Source organism: Pteropus vampyrus, unplaced genomic scaffold (assembly GCF_000151845.1).
Source record: "Pteropus vampyrus isolate Shadow unplaced genomic scaffold, Pvam_2.0 Scaffold134, whole genome shotgun sequence".
Taxonomy (NCBI): domain Eukaryota; kingdom Metazoa; phylum Chordata; class Mammalia; order Chiroptera; family Pteropodidae; genus Pteropus; species Pteropus vampyrus.
In genome coordinates this window covers 371,010-391,125 of record NW_011888915.1, presented here as the reverse complement: position 1 = coordinate 391,125, position 20,116 = coordinate 371,010, and the positions used below count along the sequence as shown (strand labels likewise).

At 39.1% G+C, this 20,116-nt stretch overlaps 1 protein-coding gene, 1 non-coding gene and 1 pseudogene across 4 annotated transcripts in view; 1 reads left to right on the top strand and 2 right to left on the bottom strand.

Annotated features, from left to right (window-relative positions):
* The window catches only part of DIAPH1 (diaphanous related formin 1), a 90,841-nt gene that overhangs the window by 14,414 nt on the left and 56,311 nt on the right, over nt 1-20,116 (top strand). For 2 of the 3 annotated variants that reach the window (XM_011367423.2, XM_023534851.1), the window contains exons 2-14: nt 9,003-9,029; nt 10,011-10,166; nt 12,456-12,557; nt 12,893-13,023; nt 13,218-13,304; nt 14,131-14,194; nt 15,334-15,473; nt 16,722-16,830; nt 17,294-17,404; nt 17,578-17,696; nt 18,339-18,455; nt 19,073-19,188; nt 19,679-19,743. In XM_011367423.2, the coding sequence (XP_011365725.1) occupies nt 9,003-9,029; nt 10,011-10,166; nt 12,456-12,557; nt 12,893-13,023; nt 13,218-13,304; nt 14,131-14,194; nt 15,334-15,473; nt 16,722-16,830; nt 17,294-17,404; nt 17,578-17,696; nt 18,339-18,455; nt 19,073-19,188; nt 19,679-19,743 (1,344 nt within the window). The remainder of the gene's footprint in view (nt 1-9,002; nt 9,030-10,010; nt 10,167-12,455; nt 12,558-12,892; nt 13,024-13,217; nt 13,305-14,130; nt 14,195-15,333; nt 15,474-16,721; nt 16,831-17,293; nt 17,405-17,577; nt 17,697-18,338; nt 18,456-19,072; nt 19,189-19,678; nt 19,744-20,116) is intronic. The other variant, XM_011367422.2, reaches the window with a different exon arrangement.
* On the bottom strand, nt 52-170 carry LOC111744407. The gene has a single exon (XR_002782137.1). It is a non-coding gene; the product is annotated as a 5S ribosomal RNA (ribosomal RNA).
* On the bottom strand, nt 8,244-8,362 carry LOC111744391 (annotated as a pseudogene).

Below are 20,116 nucleotides of genomic sequence, written 5' to 3'. Positions count from 1 at the left end.
TATATAATTATGGATAAGGAATAGCTTTTGCCATGTTTTTTTTTTTTTTAACGCCTATAGCACCTGGTATTCCTAGGTGGTCTCCCATCCAAGTACTAACCAGGCCCAACCCTGGTTAGCTTCCGAGATCAGATGAGATTGGGCACGTTCAGGGTGGCATGGCCGTAGACTGCCGTGTTTTTTGAGTGCTGTGTCAACTACTTCAGTTATCAGGTGTGTATTTTACAGGAAGTCCTTATATAGTAAGAATAGCACAATTGCCTTTACAGAATGAGCTCTCACCACTCCATTTAATGATCTCAGTGGCCCTAAGAGGTGTGTGTTTGGTTTGGTTTTGTTTTTTAATAAATAGGGGCACTGAAACATTAAGAATTAAAGTGATTTTCTCAAAATCATACTTGCAGTTTTTTTAAAAATTAAGTTTATTGGGGGTAACATTGGTTAATCCAATCATAATTTTCAAATGATATGATTATCATTGACATCTGTATATTCTATTGTGTGTTCACCACCCAAAGTCCATTTTCCTTCAGCTACCATATATTTGATCCCCTTTACCCACTTCACCCTCCCCCTATACTTGCAGTTTTTTAGGATGCCAGATTTTAAAAAACCAGGACTCATGTTTTTCTTTCCTTTAGCCAGAATTCTAGATTAATTTTAAATTTTGTCAGTTTGCTTAATGTATTGGTTTCCTACTGCTATGTGATAGACTCAACAGTTCAAAACAAATCTCATTTATTATTAGCTTACAGTTCCATTGGTCAAAAGTCCAGCAGCATGGACGGTGTGGCTGGGTTCTTAGTATCACAGGGCTGAAATCAAGGTGTCAGCTGCACCAGTTCTCATCTTCAGGTGCTGGGGAAAAATCTGCTTCCGGGCTCACTCAAATAGTTGGCAGAATTCAGTTCCTTGCAGTTATAGGGCTGAGGTCCCTCTTTCTTTGCTGGGGCTCAACTCCTAGAGGCTGCCTTCGATTCTTGACATTTGGCTTCCTCTGTGCTCAAGCCAGAAATGTCACACTGCTGATTCCCTGTGTCTCTAACCTCTCACCCCAGATTTAAAGGGCTCACATGTTTGGGTCAGGCCCACATGGATAGTTCCCCTTTCTTAAAAGTCAATTGTGCCAAATCCCATAATCTAATCATAGGAGTGCTTTCATATTTACAGACCTGGTGATTATTCAGGGTGCGTATATCAGCCTAGGAATCTTGGGAGATGTCTCAGAATTCTACCTCCCACACTGAACATTTCCCTCACACTGAATTAGCCCCTGAGCAAGGACAGATGTCAGAAGAGGGAGAGTTAGGAACTGAGTATACTGAGACTGTTGTGAATTGCATTGCAAATATAGGTATTATAAGAAAACCTGCAGGTCCCGGGGATCCTGGGCCTCCCAGAATCATCACAGAGTAGGGGCCAAGTAGCATTTAGTCGTGATGTTCTGTTGATAGTCACGTAGCCAAGAGCTTGGGTATAGTTGTAGTTGTCCCGTATAAGTTAGCCTGAACAAAATCTTTAGAAAGTACTGAGATAGAAGCTTATAGTTGTAGGTTTCTATTACCTGTGTGCTAGCTATATGGTTCATGGGATTATTATCCATGATTATTGTCTTGGGAAGCACAGTGGTAGGAATTAGAAACACTTTTTGCTGTGTAATGTGCTCTATGTTCAGAGTAATGTTTAATCATATTCTCTTTTTAGATCCCTGCTAACTTCTCTGCTGCTACGGACACTACCTAATTACCTTTTGTTTGGCTGCATAAGTATCCTGTGCCAAGAGATCATCCTTAATTGTCTGAGAATTCTATGTCCTTTTTCTGACTGAAGGGAAAAGTTACAGATTCAGGGAATTGGGTAGAGGTGAATCAATCCCTTGGATGAATTTTCTTATATCCTTGAGTTTATAATAGGTCCAGTTCTGTTACTAAGCAAACAGAGGTTACCTCTGTCCCAAAGACTGCCAAATTTATTTCCATCAGCCCATTTTTTAAAAGTCGAAGTGTTAGTAGATACACCACCATCACCACTGCAACAAATGCAGTTATAGAAAGGAAGTTTTATAGTTCATTTGCATTTATTATGATAATAATTGATCAGGGCGTGTTCAGGTTCATTAAGTCATTTAGTTTGGCCTCACAGGGCATACATTTGGATATTTTGACTTTTTAATTTTTGCTTTCTTAGAGCACTGTAAAGTGTCTAGGAAGTTTCTTATTTCCTGTACATGGTACTCAAAAGATTTATCTTACCACATATTACATTAGGATGTGGTGACTGAATCAGAGTCTTGAATTACTCTCTGGAAGGCAAGTTGAGGGGACAGCTTTTTATTTTTATGTTGATTGATGGTCCTAATGCAGAGTATACCCAGCCAAGTATTTATTTTTGATGCTGTTACTTTTGATGCAGTGCATTGTTGAGCAATTTAAGTAAGATTTGATAATACTGAGAATCTTTTGGAGAAGGTGAAGCTCATTTTAATAAAGGCAGTTTTGTTAAAATCTTTCCCTGTACCAGCTAATGACCTTTAGAAATTTATTTACTCATCTAATTCAATTAAATAAAAAAATTCTTATGGAATAAATGTTGTTCTTCCTTTTTCAAATAAAATATTTTATGCTTCTATCAATAACTGTTTGCATATAAATGAAAGATTATTATGAAAATTGAGTAACAAGCAAAAATCTAGACTTTGTGTGTAACAGAAAGTATTGCCACTGTCAGATGGAGGTGCTCAAGAGAAGATAATAACCTAGTACTATCCTACTTTAGATTCTCTGAGTTTACAAGGGTTCTTTCTCAGCATATCAGTGGGCCATGGAAACCTGGGGGAACGTAGGGCTCATCACAGTTGACCATCTGGCAAGGCTGCCATGACAGCCAAGTACTAGACATCCAACAGGAGTATGGTCAGGGAAGTGCACTGATCTGTGTCTTCTGCTTCTAAGCTCACCATGACCAACCATCAGCTCTCCTTAATAAGTCAAAGTAGGAAAATTCTGTGAGGTAGAACAAGTGTCCTTGACAGTCCAAGCAGTGGAGCATGGAAGGAAGAGAAGAAACTATTAACATACGGATCAGACAAGCCAAGAACCTGGGTCATACTCACCAAGTATCATTAGTTTAAAAAGCCAGAAGTAAAGTGGTCGGTGGCGATGACGGTCTTCAGTGGTTTGGCTCAGGTCTTATGGGTTTCTTTTACTTATGCTCTGTAACAAGGAGTAGTCATCTAGAATCTTTGTCCTAGGGATTTCCTTTACCTCCTTCATGCGTTAGGTCTCCTGTTTTCTGTGTTTCAGGTATTCCACTTTCTTGGTTTGTTCCCTCATTTTGGTGGAACATATCCTACAATAGCTGCCTGAGGTACATGGGGATACATTTCTTGAAAGCTAAATGTCTATTCTGAACTCATATTTGATTGATAGTTTGGTTGGGTATATAGAATTCTGGGTTGGAAACTGTTTTTCTTTAGATTTTAAAGACCTTGTTCCATTGTCATCTAGCTTTTAGTGTATCGTTAAAAAATCCAAAGCTGCTTCGATGCCTTCATATGTGGTCACCTTTCCTCTCTTTTGTTGAATCTTGTAGAATTTTCTTTGTATTCCCAGTGTTTTGAAATGTCATTGTGATATGCCTTCGTGTGATCTATTTTTGTCCTTTGTACTAGAGGCTCATCCTCCAGTACTGGGGATTGAATTATTTCTTTGATGATTTGTTCTTGTTTACTCCAATTTAGATATCGTACCTCCCAAACTGATCTTCTGATTTTCTTGTTTTTTCTCTCTTAATTTTTCCATCTCTGTCATTTTGCCCATTTTTTTAGGAGATTTCCTCAGTTCTTACCTTCCAATCCTTCTTTTGAGCTTTCTCTTGAGTTTCTGTCCTCACATTTTCAACTTCTAAGAGTTCTTTTTTCCTCCAAATGTTTCTTTTTAAAATGGCATTATATTCTTTCTTGTGGGTATTAATTTTTCAAATCATCTCCTTGCATAGTCTCTATATGACAAGTTGCTTTTTTTTCTCTCTCTCATATTAATAACTTTTCTCAGATATCTGATAAGCCTGGGTTGTTTGCTAATGTTTAAGAATGAAGGACTAAAAAACTGATTGGAAGCTCTGGGTGCAGCGTTAGGGCTTGCTGGCTGTGTGCTTTACTGTAGGACAGCCCAGTCCAATAGAAATATAAAGTGAGTCACATATGTAATTTTATATTTCCTAATAGCCACAGAAAAAGGCAAAAAGAAAAAACAAAAAACCCGTGAATTTTAATAATATAATTTATTTAACCCAATATATCTAAAATATTATTTCGATATGTAAGAAATGTAAAATCTACTGATGAGCTATTTTACATTCTGTTTTTTAATATTTATTGAACTTCAGTATTTATTATATATTTGTAGCACATCTCAATTCGGATTCTGAATTTTCATAAAAAATACTTGATGTGTATTTAGACTTCATGAAATTTACAAGTGAAAGTAGATTTACATACTCAGGGTATACCAAACATACTTAAGTTTAATAATAACAATAAAATGTTAGTTTTTAAATTCAAATTTTGTTAAAATTAAATAAAATGAAAAATTCCTTCTTTAATCACACTAGCCCCATTAGAAGTCTCAGTAGTTACAGCTACTCAGCGATGAGTGGCTACCATATTGCCAGCCGAGCTCTTGGGTGGTCTGCTTGGACTGCGTCTGTAGCTTTAGGTGTTTTGTTTTGTTTTGTTTTGTTTTAATTCCCCAGACAAGATTCTTCTAACCTTCTGCTTCAAGGGTAAGGGCCAGGCTGCTGGGGTTTTGAGAAACTAAAAGGGGGTGGTGGCGGGTGTCTCAGAGTATAGTATGCAAAGATTAACTTTGTTTTTTGTATAGGATCCCTACCCACAACTGTGCCTGTTATCCCCCAATCCAGAGACCCTTTGTTTTACCCTCTTCTAAGAATAAATGTATAGACTTCTGCCGGAGTAAGAGAGGACAGTCTCCCAATGACATGTGGGGGGTGGGGGCACAGGAAGATCTACAGGTCTAGCTGCTTAAACAGCTTTCAGCCAATCTTCTTACTTTTAGCCTACCCCGTCCTCCCACCCCCATTTTCATAGATACCCGGTGCCGCTAATTCCTGAGCCTTTTGAGGATCCTTAAGTATAATTTGGATCAGGTATTGGTTTTCTCTACTTCTGGTTTTAGACTGAGCTTTCTTAGGTCTGTTGGGTTTAACAGTAGTCCTTCCATTTATTCCCCTAGCTTTGAAATTTGGTTGCAATCACACTTTTCTTCTTCTTCCCAACCTTGTAGTCTCCTTCCTTCCATTATGTTTTTCTTTCTAAAAATTCCTTTTCTGTAGATTTAGAAGGGTTTGGAGAAGAGGAGAAATTAGGTGCTTTGATATAGTGTACAATCTTTTATCTGGAAGTTCCTATTAATCTGTATTCATGAGTGGATTTTGATATTTAAAGAAATTTTATTCAGTATTTATGCTTCCTTCAGTATCTATATTTGTGATAGTTTTAGTGAAAAACTCAGTAGGAGGGACAAGAAGATGAAGTAGTGCACACAGGCTAGGGGACAGGGTGGGTTTGGGGGCAGGAGAGAATGACAGTGAACAGGGATAGTGGTGAGAGGAAGCGTTTAGAGGTAGGTAGGATGATTAGAGTCTTTATAAAAAAACTTGGATATCTGAGGCGTAAGGCACAAATATAGCCCCAGTGGCATTTATCTGCCTGGACTCCACTATTTTTAGTTCTTTCTACTTTTCATGATCTAGGAACCTCTATGTCTCAGGGAATCTACAAAACAACTAATGGTGCAATTTTTAAAAACTGAACAAAGCTTACTGTTTGCAAACACAGTAAACATAGGATCTGTAAGGAAAACACAGTATTAAATAAATAAGCAATATACCCTCAATATGCTGTAGCAGCAGATTCCATTTCAATAATTGAATTGAGCTTGCTGTTAGGGTGTTACTACTGAGTTCCGAACGGAATTTTTGCCTGTCCTGCGATTCACTTTACTGGTAGTTGCTGCCCCCTGTTGGACTAGTTGAGGAAATGTAGCTTTTATCCTGCATGGATTTTTTTTTTTTTTTTTGCTGTTTTACTCAAATCAAGTACTAAAACATGAATAATTTTTTTATATAATTAAATTTATTTTTAACAATGCACCAAGGAAATCAAGGGAAAATATCTTTCTTCGTATGAAAATATATATTTACTTTTGTATCTAAATGCAAGCATTAGTAAGCATTAAATAGGAGCAAGGCAGAAGAATTTGGGGAATGCAAAGATTTGGGGCTTTGGAATTTGAAGACTGGAGTTCCATACCCAGCTTGCCCCTAATCATGTGACCTCGATGATTTACTCCACCTGTCTGAGCTTCAGTTTCTTCATTGATACAGTGAAGAGGTGGAATAGATTTGAGGGCTTCTCCAGGGATTGGTATTTTAGGAAAGCAACCCCAGATTTTATGGTATCTGTTCATAGGAGATGTAATGATGAATTCTCAGGCTCTGTCCTGAAGGAATTGAGTCTGAAAAGGGATAGAGGAGGCAGACAATCAAAATATAATTGTAATCCACTACTAGTGCTGTGAGATAGGCAAGTAACTATTACTATGGAAGCATGAAGAGAGGTACCTATTCAATTAGGGGAGGTGTCATCCTATAGGACATTTTGGAGTTAGCCTTGAAAGCACAATCTAAGCTGAGGGAAGCAGCATCCTAGGGAAAGTCTGGGGTAGTGAGACAGCAGGATCTGTTCGTGAACCTGCAACTACTTCAGGATGCCCAGAAGATAAAAGTTTGAGGTAGAGAGTTTGTTGAGTCGAGGGAAAGAAGCCAGGAGTGTTATATGCTATACTAAGGAATTTAGATTTTGACCTGAAGGCAGTGGGAAGCTATTGAAGGATTTTAAATGGGGGAAATAGCATGGACAGGTTGGCATTTTAGGAAGATTACTCTTAGATATATTATGGAGAATGGATTTGGTGTGATGCAGATGGGCCTGACAGGGAGCTCAGTTAGGAAGCTGTTGCAATACATCGAGCAGGAGATAGTAATGGCATGAACTTGGGTAGTGGTAGTGGGGATGGACAGAAGAGAAATAAGAGTCTATAGGCAGAAAGAACAGTTCGCTGGTTTCCCTGTGGTTGTGAGCAATCCAGCTGGCACTAATTCACTAGGTCCAGGTTCTGTTACCTGTGTTACATTTTGAGTTTGGAGGACAAGATGCTGGAAGCAGTAGCTCTAGGAGCAAATAAGATTGACCTTGTAAGTGGCAACATAAACTGTACATACCTTTTTGTAGGTTGTGTCACCTCTCTGTGCCAGGTGCCTTAGGGTGGTGACAAAAAGAACAGTTAATCTTTTGGAGTGTTGCTGTGTCTCCCTCATCATCCTTTTGCCTTCAGTCCCCAGTAAGTAGCACACACGAAGTAACTTTAAATTCCATTGATGCTGAGCAAGGTTCTTATGGTTTCAAGTGAGTGATTAGCACTCAGTCAGTGGAAGCTTGGCCTCTTCTGGACCACGGAGGGCAAAGTTAAGATTCACAGTTTAACTGGATTTAACTGCTCTGACATGGGGAACATGGATATAATGATACAGATTTTTCTTATTCATAAAAAGCTTAGTAAAATAGCTTTGTGGCAGGGTCAGAACTAGTTTTTCATTAGTTGAGGATGGTTAAGTCAAGACGTATTCACTAAGGACATTAGCAAAAAGAAGATAGCTTAAAATTAAGTATTGGGATGAAGAATCACTGCTTTCCTACACTTGCTCATTCAGACTTTTTTTCTTAGTAAAATATAACGTATACAGAAGAGAACATAAAACATACAGAATAATTATCAACCGAACACCCGTGTAACCATCATCCATGTTAAGAAATAGAATATTGTAAGCACCCCAGAAGCCCCCTTGTCCCTTTCTGCAATCACAATTCTTCCACCCACCCCAAGTAACCACTGTTTTGACATTTGTGGTAATCATTCCCTCTATAATTTTGTATCCTAAATAATATAATTTAATTTTACATGTTTTTAAGCTCAACATAAATAACAGTTTTATGTTTATGAGTGGCGGCAAGTTCATTCACTTTCCTTGTGTAATTGTTTTCCATTGTACTAATATACCAGTTTCTCCATTCTACTCTTTTTAGGTGAGTCAACCCTTGGTTGACCTCACAGATTGCAAGGACCTTGGCAGCTTACAATCCCTTATTTTTTTAAAATTTTTTACACCTACAGCACCTGGTCTTCCTAGGTGGTTTCCCATCCAAGTACTTACCAGGCCTGACCCTGCTTAGCTTCTGAGATCAGACGGGATCGGGCTTGTTCATGGTAGCATGGCCATAGACCTATTCTACTCTTGATGGCCATTTGAAGGTTCTCTGTTTTAGATTATATAGCGTTGCTGTGAATGTTCTTGTTGTAGATATCCTGCTACATATCTACCCTGCAGGGTAGATATATAGAAATCACTGTGTTGAGTAGTAGTAAGTGTGAATATTTAATGTTACTAGATAATGCCATACTGTTTTCCAAAGCAGCCATAGCAATTTACGTTACCACCAAGAGTGTGTGAGTGCTCCCGCCACTCTGTGACTAGACGGGCATGGAAATTTTTACCAATCTTAAGAGTGTGAAATAATATCTCTTTGTGGTTTTAGATTGCATTTCCTTTTTTATTAATGAAGTTGAGCACATTTCATAGGTTTATTGGTCACTGGATTTAGAGTCTTTTCAGATCGCCACCTTTTTTTTTTTTCTTCAAAGAGCCATATGTTAGTGACCTTAAAACTCTTCCTGCCCCTTACCTAAGAGAATATGCTGAGGAACAGTTTGGCAGAAATCTTTTACCTTGCGGGAAGCTACTTAGATCCTGTCAACTCATTTTCTCTTCTTTTTTGCCTCCAACCCATCTGGTGTTTGGGAGGTTTCCTGGTATTTCATTCATCTCTCTTCTTTTTCTTATCCCTTCTTTTTCCTGTTTCCTAGACTCTGAAGCGGCTCATGGCAGATGAGGTAAGGAAATTTTGTTCAGCATGTGCATGTTTTAGCCCATTTCCTACACTATGATATTTACCAGTTGTTATAACTTTGATTTTCTGTAACTTGTAATGGTGCTGTAGGTTCTATTCTCAGAGCATCCCAATGCTTTTACCTAACTCTCTGCTCTGTGTTTGGCTCATTGCATGAATTTCCCTGGCACATCCATTGGCTTCCAAGGTTAGGCACGCTCTTTATACTTGAAGTCTGGATGCTACTCATAACACTTGAAGCTCCATAATGCTTGCAGATATTTACTGTTATTTTCAGACAGGTGAAGCTGATAATCTGCAGCTTATCAGTGGCTCTTTTGATTTGAGCATCTCTACTTGAGGTTTGAGGAATAGTTCATGAGCATTTTGTTTGCAGAGAGATGGCATATGTCCCTCTGAAGTGCACTGTATTCTTTGCAAAGGGTATTTTGAAGAATATGCATTGAACTTTTGCTATTATGACACAAGTGCTGTGGTATGTACAGAAAAATGAAAAAGGAATGGTTCCTGGTTTTAGGGCATTTACTTGGCATTCTGTTTGACTTATATCTATTAAAATCTATGTCATACTTACCTCTTGAAGGGAGGGATCCTTTTAAGGCCTGGCCGGATTGCTAAGGGGAAAAAAAGGGCATTATATTGAGAGAGTTCTGTACATAAGTACATAAGATACTTTCAGTTCTGTGCTGCTGGAGGGCTTAGAAATGGCAGAGGAGTTCAAGGACAGAGTTTCTCTTTTTAGAGAGGTTCCAAATCTCGATACTCCGGTCCTCTTATCTTTGGCAGTATGCTAAATTAGATACGAAGAAGACTGGTTTCTTCTTTTCGTGTCAGCAGAGCCTTGAACTGCCCACGAGCCAGGGGAATCATGCGTGTATAAGAAATTAGAAGGTTGGCTATCTGATGTGTGGTTTGTTCTGTAAGTGAAAACGGATCGCTGCTAATACTTTTTTCTCTTTCTCAGCTGGAGAGATTTACCAGCATGAGAATTAAGAAGGAGAAGGAAAAGCCCAATTCTGCTCATAGAAATTCTTCCACATCATATGGGGAGGATCCTATGGCACAGTCATTGCAAGATGTTTCAGACGAGCAAGTTCTAGTACTCTTTGAACAGATGCTGGTAAGTTTCCCTCCCCAAAACATTGCTTCTTTCTGATAATGCATTTATGGGTATGGGGACCCTTCTTTGTGCATAGTCCCCCTAACTAGCCCTTAATTACAAAGAATCCAGGCTTAAGATGGGACTTCTTAATAGCAGCTCCATTAAGGAAGGGACTAAATATGCAAGTATCTGCCCACAACATTGGCATCTATTAGTTATGCTTGGATCTGATCACCTTGCTAATGTCCTGTTGCCCAGCGAAGACACAGGGTGAGTGGGTCAGCGCATGTGGTGGGGTTGGAGACTGCCTTTGGGTTAGCCAGGGTAGACAAAGTGTTGAAACATTCACAGTGAACTCTGTACAAAGAAGAAACTGAGGAATGGAAAGGCATCATTTGCCTAAAGCCTTCTATTTAGTTGTGAATCTGGAAAGAGAATTGTGCTGCTGTGATCATTAGAAGACCTTTAAAGACTATGGCTGAAGTCAGTTGAGTGGTGAAGTATACACTGATGCAGCTTCCTTTGCTGTTCTCAGTGAGGGATATTGAGTGAGGAGGACACTAGTGAATGTCCACTAGTGGTAAGTCTTGGAAGCTTGAGTACATGCTTGTAAGGTTTCCTAAGACCTATATAGTACCTGGATATATGATCTTAAATAGAGGCCAGTGCAGGCCTAACCTAATTAAAAGCATGAGCTTTAAAACAGGACCTGGTACATAGTAAACACTTAAGCACTGCTGTTAGCATTTAGCATTTTTCACTGAAGCTTTCAGTTTGTCTCTTAATAATCCAAGAGCATTAAGAGTCTAAGAGTATGATCTATCAGGACATCTCTTGGCCTTGGATTGCAAATTTAGATGTCGTTAGGGACAGGAAGGTAGCATAAATAAAACAGGCTAGATAGAAGATAATAAAAAGGAGAAAGACTGTGGTAAAATGAAGAAGGACTTTTGGCATTTTTGTTAGTTCCAATAGATTTTATGGCATTCCAGTTGGCAATACTAGCCTAGTGGTGCCAGATGTTTCTATTTTTCAAAAAGAAGCCAAAAATCTGTAATTAAAAAAAACCCCAACAATATTCCTTTAACATATCAAATATCATTACCAGCATTCAGATTTCCTCAATTAAGTCATTTTTAAAAAAATATTTTTTTATTCAAATCACAATTTCATACAAGCTCCATTGTATCTAATAATCTCTTTAAGTTTCATTTAATCTGTAGATTTTCTTATATAAACTGTTTGACTTGTAGAGTTTCCCACAATCTGAAATTTGACGATTATATCCCTTAATGCTAGAAATCTGTATTTTTATATGAAGTCTCTCAAATTTAAAATGTCGAGCTAGCCACACCAAACATACTTTATCTTTGGGTCTGATTAAACCTGAGGGCCACCACCTCGCAGCTTCTACATTCAATTCATCTGTAAAACGAGGGAAAAGCACTAGGAATTGAGTCAGAAAAATGTCAAATCAGTATTGCTATTTGGAGGAAATGATTCCTTACACAGACACACACACACACACACACACACACACACACACACACACACACTCACACTCACACACTCACACTCACTCTCTCTCTCGCTCTCCCTCCCTCCTTCCCCTCTCTCCCCCCACAGCCCCCTTCGAGAAGAAATGGATTATATTCATTTTTCCCCTATACTTTTTCCCCATTTCAAATAACATTCTGAACTTTTTAGAGTTAAACTTGTGCTCACTGAGGCACTGGGCTCAGACACATGGTTATACATGTAATAGGCTCAAGCAGAGCCTTCCCCCAATAATATATTCCAGGTTGTCCGTTGAGGGGCTTTATCACAGAGTTTCCATTTCTTCATGGGAGAGGAATCTGTACAGGAACTGAGTTAGCCAGGAGTAGTGGGTGTTTAGGCCCTAGAGTAGTGCGGGTTTTGCTGGTGTTTGGGTGATGCCAGTCACCCAGTGCTTCAGTGTAAAGAGATTATTATGGTCCATTCTACGTGCAAAGAACATTATGTGTACTTTATTTTCAATAATACAGGATACATTTTTGTCTATATGGAGTCCATTTTGGTTAGGAAGAAAGTTAAGTGTGTATGTATAAAAATGTCTCTAAGGATTTATACTAAAATGTTGACCACATTTAGCTCTGAGGAATTTTCATCATCTGTAATAGCTCAGATCTCTAGGGATCAGGAAAGTTATTCAATACTCATTTAATGTGTTCAATTCTTCGATAAGTATACAAAATACTAAATGCTGAAAATTTGTAAGGAATTTGAGGTGATTTTGATTTTTCCTTTTTTTTCTCCCTCTACTAGCTGGATATGAACCTGAATGAGGAGAAACAGCAACCTTTGAGGGAAAAGGACATTATTATCAAGAGGGAGATGGTGTCCCAATACTTACACACTTCCAAGGCTGTGAGTTCTGGGGCAAGTACCCATGACATGGGAGACTGTGCCCTTATCTTGGACCTGTTTGTTTTGCCAATTTCATAGAACATTTTATGTCTACATCAGTCGTATTTCATTCATTTCTTACTCTCATTTGGGTTTACCATTCTTATAACTTTTGATCTGATTCAGTCTGCATGAAGCGTGTAGGGGGAATGGGATGGGAAATTCTGAGTCGCACATAGTTTGGTGGTTTGTATGTATGATGGGTGTCTGCCCTGATGTTATCTAACTAATGACTAATACTAGTCCACTTTCTGACTGGGTCCAGGGTTCACTAATCTCTATATGCTCCTGTCTAGGGCATGAACCAAAAGGAGAGCTCTCGGTCTGCCATGATGTACATCCAGGAGCTGAGGTCAGGCTTGCGGGATATGCCTCTGCTCAGCTGCCTCGAGTCCCTCCGTGTCTCCCTCAACAACAACCCTGTCAGGTGAGGCTTCTGACGTGGTCACAGGAGAACTCAAGATTTGAGTTCACTGGTGGGGACTGATGATCAGAGGAGTCAAGGAAGTATGAGAATGTTCTGGATTGGGAGTAAGGAGTTACAGGATCAACTTTGTCTTGGAGAAGAAATATTTATTGATTTGATTTAATATTGCATTGTCTCTTGTCTGTCCCTTACAGTTGGGTGCAAACATTTGGTGCTGAGGGCCTGGCCTCCTTATTAGACATCCTTAAACGACTCCATGATGAGAAGGAGGAGATTCCTGGGTGAGGACTTGCAAGTTTTGACATCTGGGTGGTGGGGACTTGATTATTTGCTCTAAAGGAGAAAACAGCAGTTCAATGTAAAGTTATGGACTAGGAGCATATGCCGTTAGCTGGGAATGGCATTTGTTATAGTGGTGGCTAGAGGACGAATGATGGTTATAGATATAGGAACTTAAATTTCATGGTGAAGAACGCAGGATATATACCATACAAGACTGAGTCTCCCAGCACAGATTCCTATCTAGTCTGGAAGAGGGTCCGATTTAATCCAGAGCTCTTTGTGATCTGGTCTGGCTCATATCTCATTTAGAAGTCTTATAAGACACTTCGTCAGTTTGGGGCTAGCTTTATGACAGTCTTTAGGGTTGGAATATTTCTGGGGACACCTTGGACTGTGTTAGCTATCTCGAAGCCAGCCTGACCCAAAGTGACTTCTCTACTTCCTGGGATCTTTTGAAAACAAACACAGGGCTTATACCTTCTGAATGTACAGACTTCACACCTTTGAAGTACCCAGGCAAGTAGTAATAGATGAGATGTTGTCCTGATAGAATTTAGCGCTTAGGAGCCTAAAGGGAGGTAAAGGGAAGATTTTAATGTGATGCTAAATCTTGGCTTTCTAGAGGATTAACTAAAGTTAATGATGGTTGGTATCCCTCTTCAGCTACCTGTTTTGCCAGTATTTCAAGGCAAAGTGCTGTATTCTAGAATTTACTCAGCCACTAGTTGGGGATGTTCCTGAGACCCTTGTTTGCAAGATTGAAAAGTAAAGTGGGAGAGGAGGATAGAATAAAGGGATTTCACTGGTTATGTCTTCTACTTGCAGAAGCTACGATAGCCGTAACAAGCATGAGATCATTCGCTGCTTGAAAGCTTTTATGAACAACAAGGTGAGATTTTTTTTCTCCATTTTTATTCCAACCTCTATTCTGACTCCTATTCTTTCTCTTGTGTTGCTGAACTCTAAAAAGAACCTAGAAATATGAGGTCCAAGACTTCCAGCTTTCCCTTTTAGTATCATGACTTTTTGATTGTCTTATATATATGCTTCTGTGGAGCTTTTTCTTAGTTCTAATGTCTGTTTCAGAGGGTAGGTTTAATTTTCTTCCTCTTTTTATACTTTCTTTTGTTAGTTCTTGAATTTTCTGACTTGTAGTTATTATTTTTGAAAGTTTTACTTTATTTTCTGCTTATATGTTTGGGGGGCTTTTTTTCCCCAGACTTTTCTTCATCTTTTTTTTTTTTTGTGTGTGTGTGTCTGTTTAGTATTTAAATCTAGGAAGCCCACAATTATTTGTTCCTGAGTGCAAATCTGTCTTCCTCACTGTTTAATTTTGTTTTAATTAACTTATTCTATTGGGTCGGGGAAGGCATTTAAAAAAAATAAAAATCCAAAATTTTTATTCTTGGAAAACTTAGAATTCCGTTTTGTGTCTACTAGACAATTATTTTGTTCTGCTCATCTCTGTTTAACTCTGTTGGGAAAAGTGTTCTATCCCTGTATTAGTTTGCTAGGGTTGCTATAACAGTCTGGGTGTCTTAAACAACAGAAATTTGTTATCTCACGATTCTAGAGGCTGTAAGTCCAAGAACAAGGTGTTGGCAGGGTTGGCTCCTTCTGGAGGCTGTGAGGGAGCGTATGTCCCATGCATCCCTCTACCTGCCTGTGGTTTGCTGACAATCTTTGACAATCCTCATCTTGTGGCGTGTCACCCCCTCCTCTGCCTCCATGTCCACAATGGCATTCTCCCTGTGTGCATGTCTGCGTCCACATTTCCCTCTTTTATGAGGACAATAGTCAGATTCAATTAAGGGCCCACCTCACTCTAACATGACCTTGTTGTAACAACTAATTACATTTGTCAGTGACCTATGTCCAAATAAGGTCGTATTCTGAGGTACTGGGGATTAGGACTTTAACACAAGCATTTTGGGGGGGAAATACCACTCAACCCATAACAAGCCCTAACTCGTTCCGGTTTAGATGCTGTTGTTTTTAAGCCTCCCTTCTCTGTTCTTGTCCTACCAGTTTGGAATCAAGACCATGTTAGAGACGGAAGAAGGAATCCTGCTGCTGGTCAGAGCCATGGACCCTGCTGTTCCCAACATGATGATTGATGCAGCTAAGCTGCTTTCTGCTCTTTGTATTCTGCCACAGCCAGAGGACATGTACGTGACTGGAATTGTTTCTCTTGTCCATTCTCCTTTTTACCATCTTCCCTAGTCTAAAGGAAAATTGAGTTGCATGGGTGGCCACTTGGTCTTAAATACTAGGTAAGACCATATTTCTTCCCAGACATAAATTCTGCAAATCTTAATATTTTAGAAAGATTGTTAAGTGCTCGGGGCTGTCCTGAGTGTACCACTGGATATCAGTCGGGTAGCTGGATATCTCCTAGATCTCCATTAAGGTCTGTGTTGTCTAGGACAGGGTTTCTTTTTTCCATTTTTTTTTTTTTTTAATTCAGAAGCGATACAACATTACTTTTAAAGTTTGAACAAGACAGAAGTATATAAAATAAAATTTAACAGCCTTGTGCCTTTTGCAAATCCTGTTCTAGAGGTAACCACTGTTAATGGCTAGGTACAGTCTCACACATCTTTCTCTAGCACAGACAAATAAATATATTGCATTTTCTAGATTCTTAGATATCTTATGCTACTCCAAAAGATGGTATTCTATGACAAAAGGTGCCTTATGCCTATAAAGCCAATCACATGTATAGGATAAAATTTTATTTTTGTGATGGGGTTTGGTTTAAAAAAAGCTAAATCACACCATTTATTTTTTTTCAACTTGTTTATTTAACAGTAGATCTTAGACATCCTTTTGTCAGTATTTATAGATCTACCTTATCATCTTTAGTGGCTATTTAGCATTCCATAGTATATAGGTCCCATAATTTATTTTAACAGTTTTCCCATTGCTAGACTTTTAGGTAGACTTTTTTTTTTTTTTTTTTTTAAAGCATATTCTGGCTCTTTCTCTAGGTGATAAGAGTTTTTGCTATTACAAATGATGCCATAATGAATGTACATACATTCTTTCATACTTATGCATTTATGTTGAGTAGATTCCTAGATGTAGGTCAAATATTATGTACATTAAAAATGGGTATTAAACGCCCCTCCAAAAGTCTTACCAATTTATACTCTACAGAACAGGGATCTTAATTTGATATCCATAGATAGGAGTCTAGGGATAGGTTTTCAGGTACATTTTTCTGAAGAGATGGTCCTTAGCTTTCAGCAGATTCTGGCCCCAGTTTAGGTGATGAGAATAATGAGAGAAATTAGGAACACTGATAATGTTCTGTTTCCTAACTGATCTGTGCTCCTGTATAATCTATCTGTCTGTCATACATGTCTGTGTCAGAACACCTGAGCAGTTCTCTCCCTTTTTTCCCTCCTGGTCAGGAATGAAAGGGTTTTGGAGGCAATGACAGAAAGAGCTGAGATGGATGAGGTGGAACGTTTCCAGCCACTGCTGGATGGATTAAAAAGTGGGACCTCCATCGCACTCAAGGCATGTATATCCCCTGAAACTGGGCCCAAGGGTGGCATTCAAGATGGAAAAACTTAAGTTCATTTGACTGCTTCATAGAACACATGGAATGGTTCCCAACTATACTTTTTATATTTCAGAATTTGTTCTGAAGGGAAAATGATTATCCTTCTCTCTAAGAAGGGAGAGAAAGAACTGTTTTCCTCATGAGATGGGAAAAAGTCATGGTATCTATTTACGAGCTAGGAAAACCAAGGCCTAGAATAAAATATACTATCAGATCCTTGGAATTGTTTAAAAGTCTGAACTCTCCAGACCTGCCTGTGCTCAAACCAGGTCTTATTGCTTCAGCAGAAAGTCATTCTTATAGTTTTGTACTGTGTTTGCTAGGTTGTATTTGGGCCCCCAGAATGCATATAAAGAGAACGGAATCTTGATCTCTGGGGGGTAACACTGACATAACTGCTTAATTTTCTTATTTTAGGTGGGATGCCTACAGCTGATCAATGCTCTCATCACGCCAGCTGAAGAACTTGACTTCCGAGTTCATATCCGAAGTGAGCTGATGCGCTTGGGGCTGCATCACTTGTTGAAGGTGAGATGCAGCACTTCATTAGAAAGGCTGAGCTGATCCCTTCCTGCTCTTAGGGCCCAGTGATCCCTGGGATAACTTTGGTTTTCAATTTAAAAATCAGGTTGAAAGGCTTGGGTTTCTAGCCAGCATAGGACACTTCTGGGTTTCCTGACTTCTATTTTTGTCCTTGACAGGACCTTCGGGAAATTGAAAATGAAGATATGAGAGTGCAACTAACTGTGTTTGATGAGCAAGGTGACGAAGATTCCTATGACCTGAAGGGACGGCTGGATGACATTCGAATGGAGATGGAATATCCTTTTACCGACTGGGTTCGAGGCAGAGGAGACATTCAGTTGTTGATACCTGTGTGAAATGGCATGGGAGCGATGACTCTGAATAGGGCTTCAGCCTGTGCATCTTCTTGGTAGATAAGGCAGGGCTTTTTTGATTGCTGTTGGATTTATTTGCCTCAGCATGGACCAGAGAAGTTAGGAAAGGTGATCTAAGGGTTGCTTAGCATGGAAGCAGCCATCAAAATTACTATAGACCTCCTAGAACATATAGCTTAACTTACTAAGATAGAGTTGGTTTTTAGAGAACATGTATAAGTCAGGGAGAAGGCTTGTAATTTGCTTCTTGTATGTGTCTCTGAGACTGTTGGAGTAATTCAGTTACCTACCGATACTTGCCTCAAGTGACTGAGGCAGTTATCTTTTAGTTTTTGTCTACTGATTGATCTTTAAGCCAAATGCTAGGAATCCTCTATCTCTGTATGGTACTACCCAACTCACCGGCTAAAGGAAGTTTATAAAGCTGAAAGCTTCAGGCAGCGTTTACTGGAAGAAAAGCTGTTAGACCAGGAAGGCATCTTACTGCTATTCCCAAGAGTTGGGCATACCACCTGTCATAGTTTCTAAATATGTGCTTTCCTTAGCCTCTTCTCCTTTTCCACTGACTTCAGTGAAGTCTTCCAGATTCTCTTAAACACGGTGAAGGATTCAAAGGCAGAGCCACACTTCCTGTCCATCCTGCAGCACCTACTCTTGGTTCGAAATGACTATGAGGCCAGGTAAAATGGTATACCTATGGGAAGTTTTGAACTTGAGCCTAAGTGGAAAGAACAAAATCCTTAAATTTAAAGGTTGTCTGTAAAGGGGAAAAAAGAAAGATAAGAATTAGTTTTCATTTGTAATCATAGTTATAAAGGAAGTTGCCAGTTGTCCCTTTAATCCACCTGAAAGGCATCTCTATAGAAGAGGTCAGAGTGCATAAAGTGCAGTGCCCTTCCTTGGAGGGGGATGGTAGGGTGGGGTGAAGATGATAGCAAAGGGAGGTAGAAATTTAAAGTGCTTGCAGGTCGCTTGGAAGTCGAGTTTTAGCAATAGTACTATCTGTCACAGGAAGGATCAAGCCCGAGTTTTTAGATAGGAAAGGCTTGGCACTAGAAGGCAGGTGGAAAGAAGTTTTGATTATCTGAAGTAGGTAGGGTAGGTGATGTGGAAGAGGGCATTTCTTAGCATGGTAGCGATACTTCTGTTATTTAGTGAAAAGGTCTTTTCCAGAATGCTTATTAGCCTCTGGTCCCTCTGTTGTCAAAGCAGTTAACTTTCCTTGATCCTGAAAATTTCTGAACAGTATATTGTGGTTTTCTTTTAATAACCTTGTTTTGTTTTCCTCTTTCTATAGACCGCAGTACTATAAGTTGATCGAAGAATGTATTTCTCAGATAGTTCTGCACAAGAATGGGGCTGATCCTGACTTCAAGTGCCGGCACCTCCAGATTGATATTGAGGGATTGATTGGTAAGCATATTTATCTATCTGGTTCCTTAAAATATTGCTTCTACCTTTCGTTGTGCATCTTTCAGTGAAAATTTCAGAGAGGATATCTTTCCGGTTTCTACGTATTTCCATTTTGGCCCTTTCTTAGGTGTTAACCAACATCTATGCTAGGAGTATACAGGCCTTTAGTTGATTTCTACATAATTCTAAAAATTTACCTCTTCTCACATACTACTCCACCTTTTCAAGGGACTTCAGCTGTTATCTGGGACTTCTGCCGGTCTCAGAGATTCATAAGTATGACTTGTAGATGTTCTCCATGCCACCCAGAAATTTTATGTTGAACTTTACTGAAAATTCCGTTTCTTTGTCTAGTGGAGAACATTAAGAAAGGTACTAAAAATTAACAAAAGAACCGAAGACTGCTCTTGGATATATTGAAGGGCTTAGGTGGTGAGAGGGGAAGGCAAGAGAATTGGGAGCTTTACTTCTTGACTCTTATTCTTTTCAGATCAAATGATTGATAAAACAAAGGTAGAGAAATCTGAAGCCAAAGCTACAGAGCTGGAAAAAAAGGTATGTATGAAAAAAAAAAATTGGGGTATATCTTTCTTTGTCTAAGCATTATGATTTTTCTGACACATGAGTTATCTGCAGTGCTTTGAAAGCATTCAGCACACAATAGCAGTTCCTAGGGGAAACTTTCTGGTGTAGGTTAATCTTTGGAAAGTAATATGGATGTGATCATGAGGAGCTAGCTGGTGGCAAGTTCTTGGGCCCCTGGGCAGGATAGGAAAGACAGATGACACTCATAATAGTGAGAGCACTCAGGTTTGCTTGGCATCTCAGGCCTCTTATGCCAAGAACAGGAGGAACTGGAGTACGTCTGAATTTTCTTTTTCTCTTTGATTGTTAAAGATTCCTATTGTGGTTGATAAGTTTTGATCCT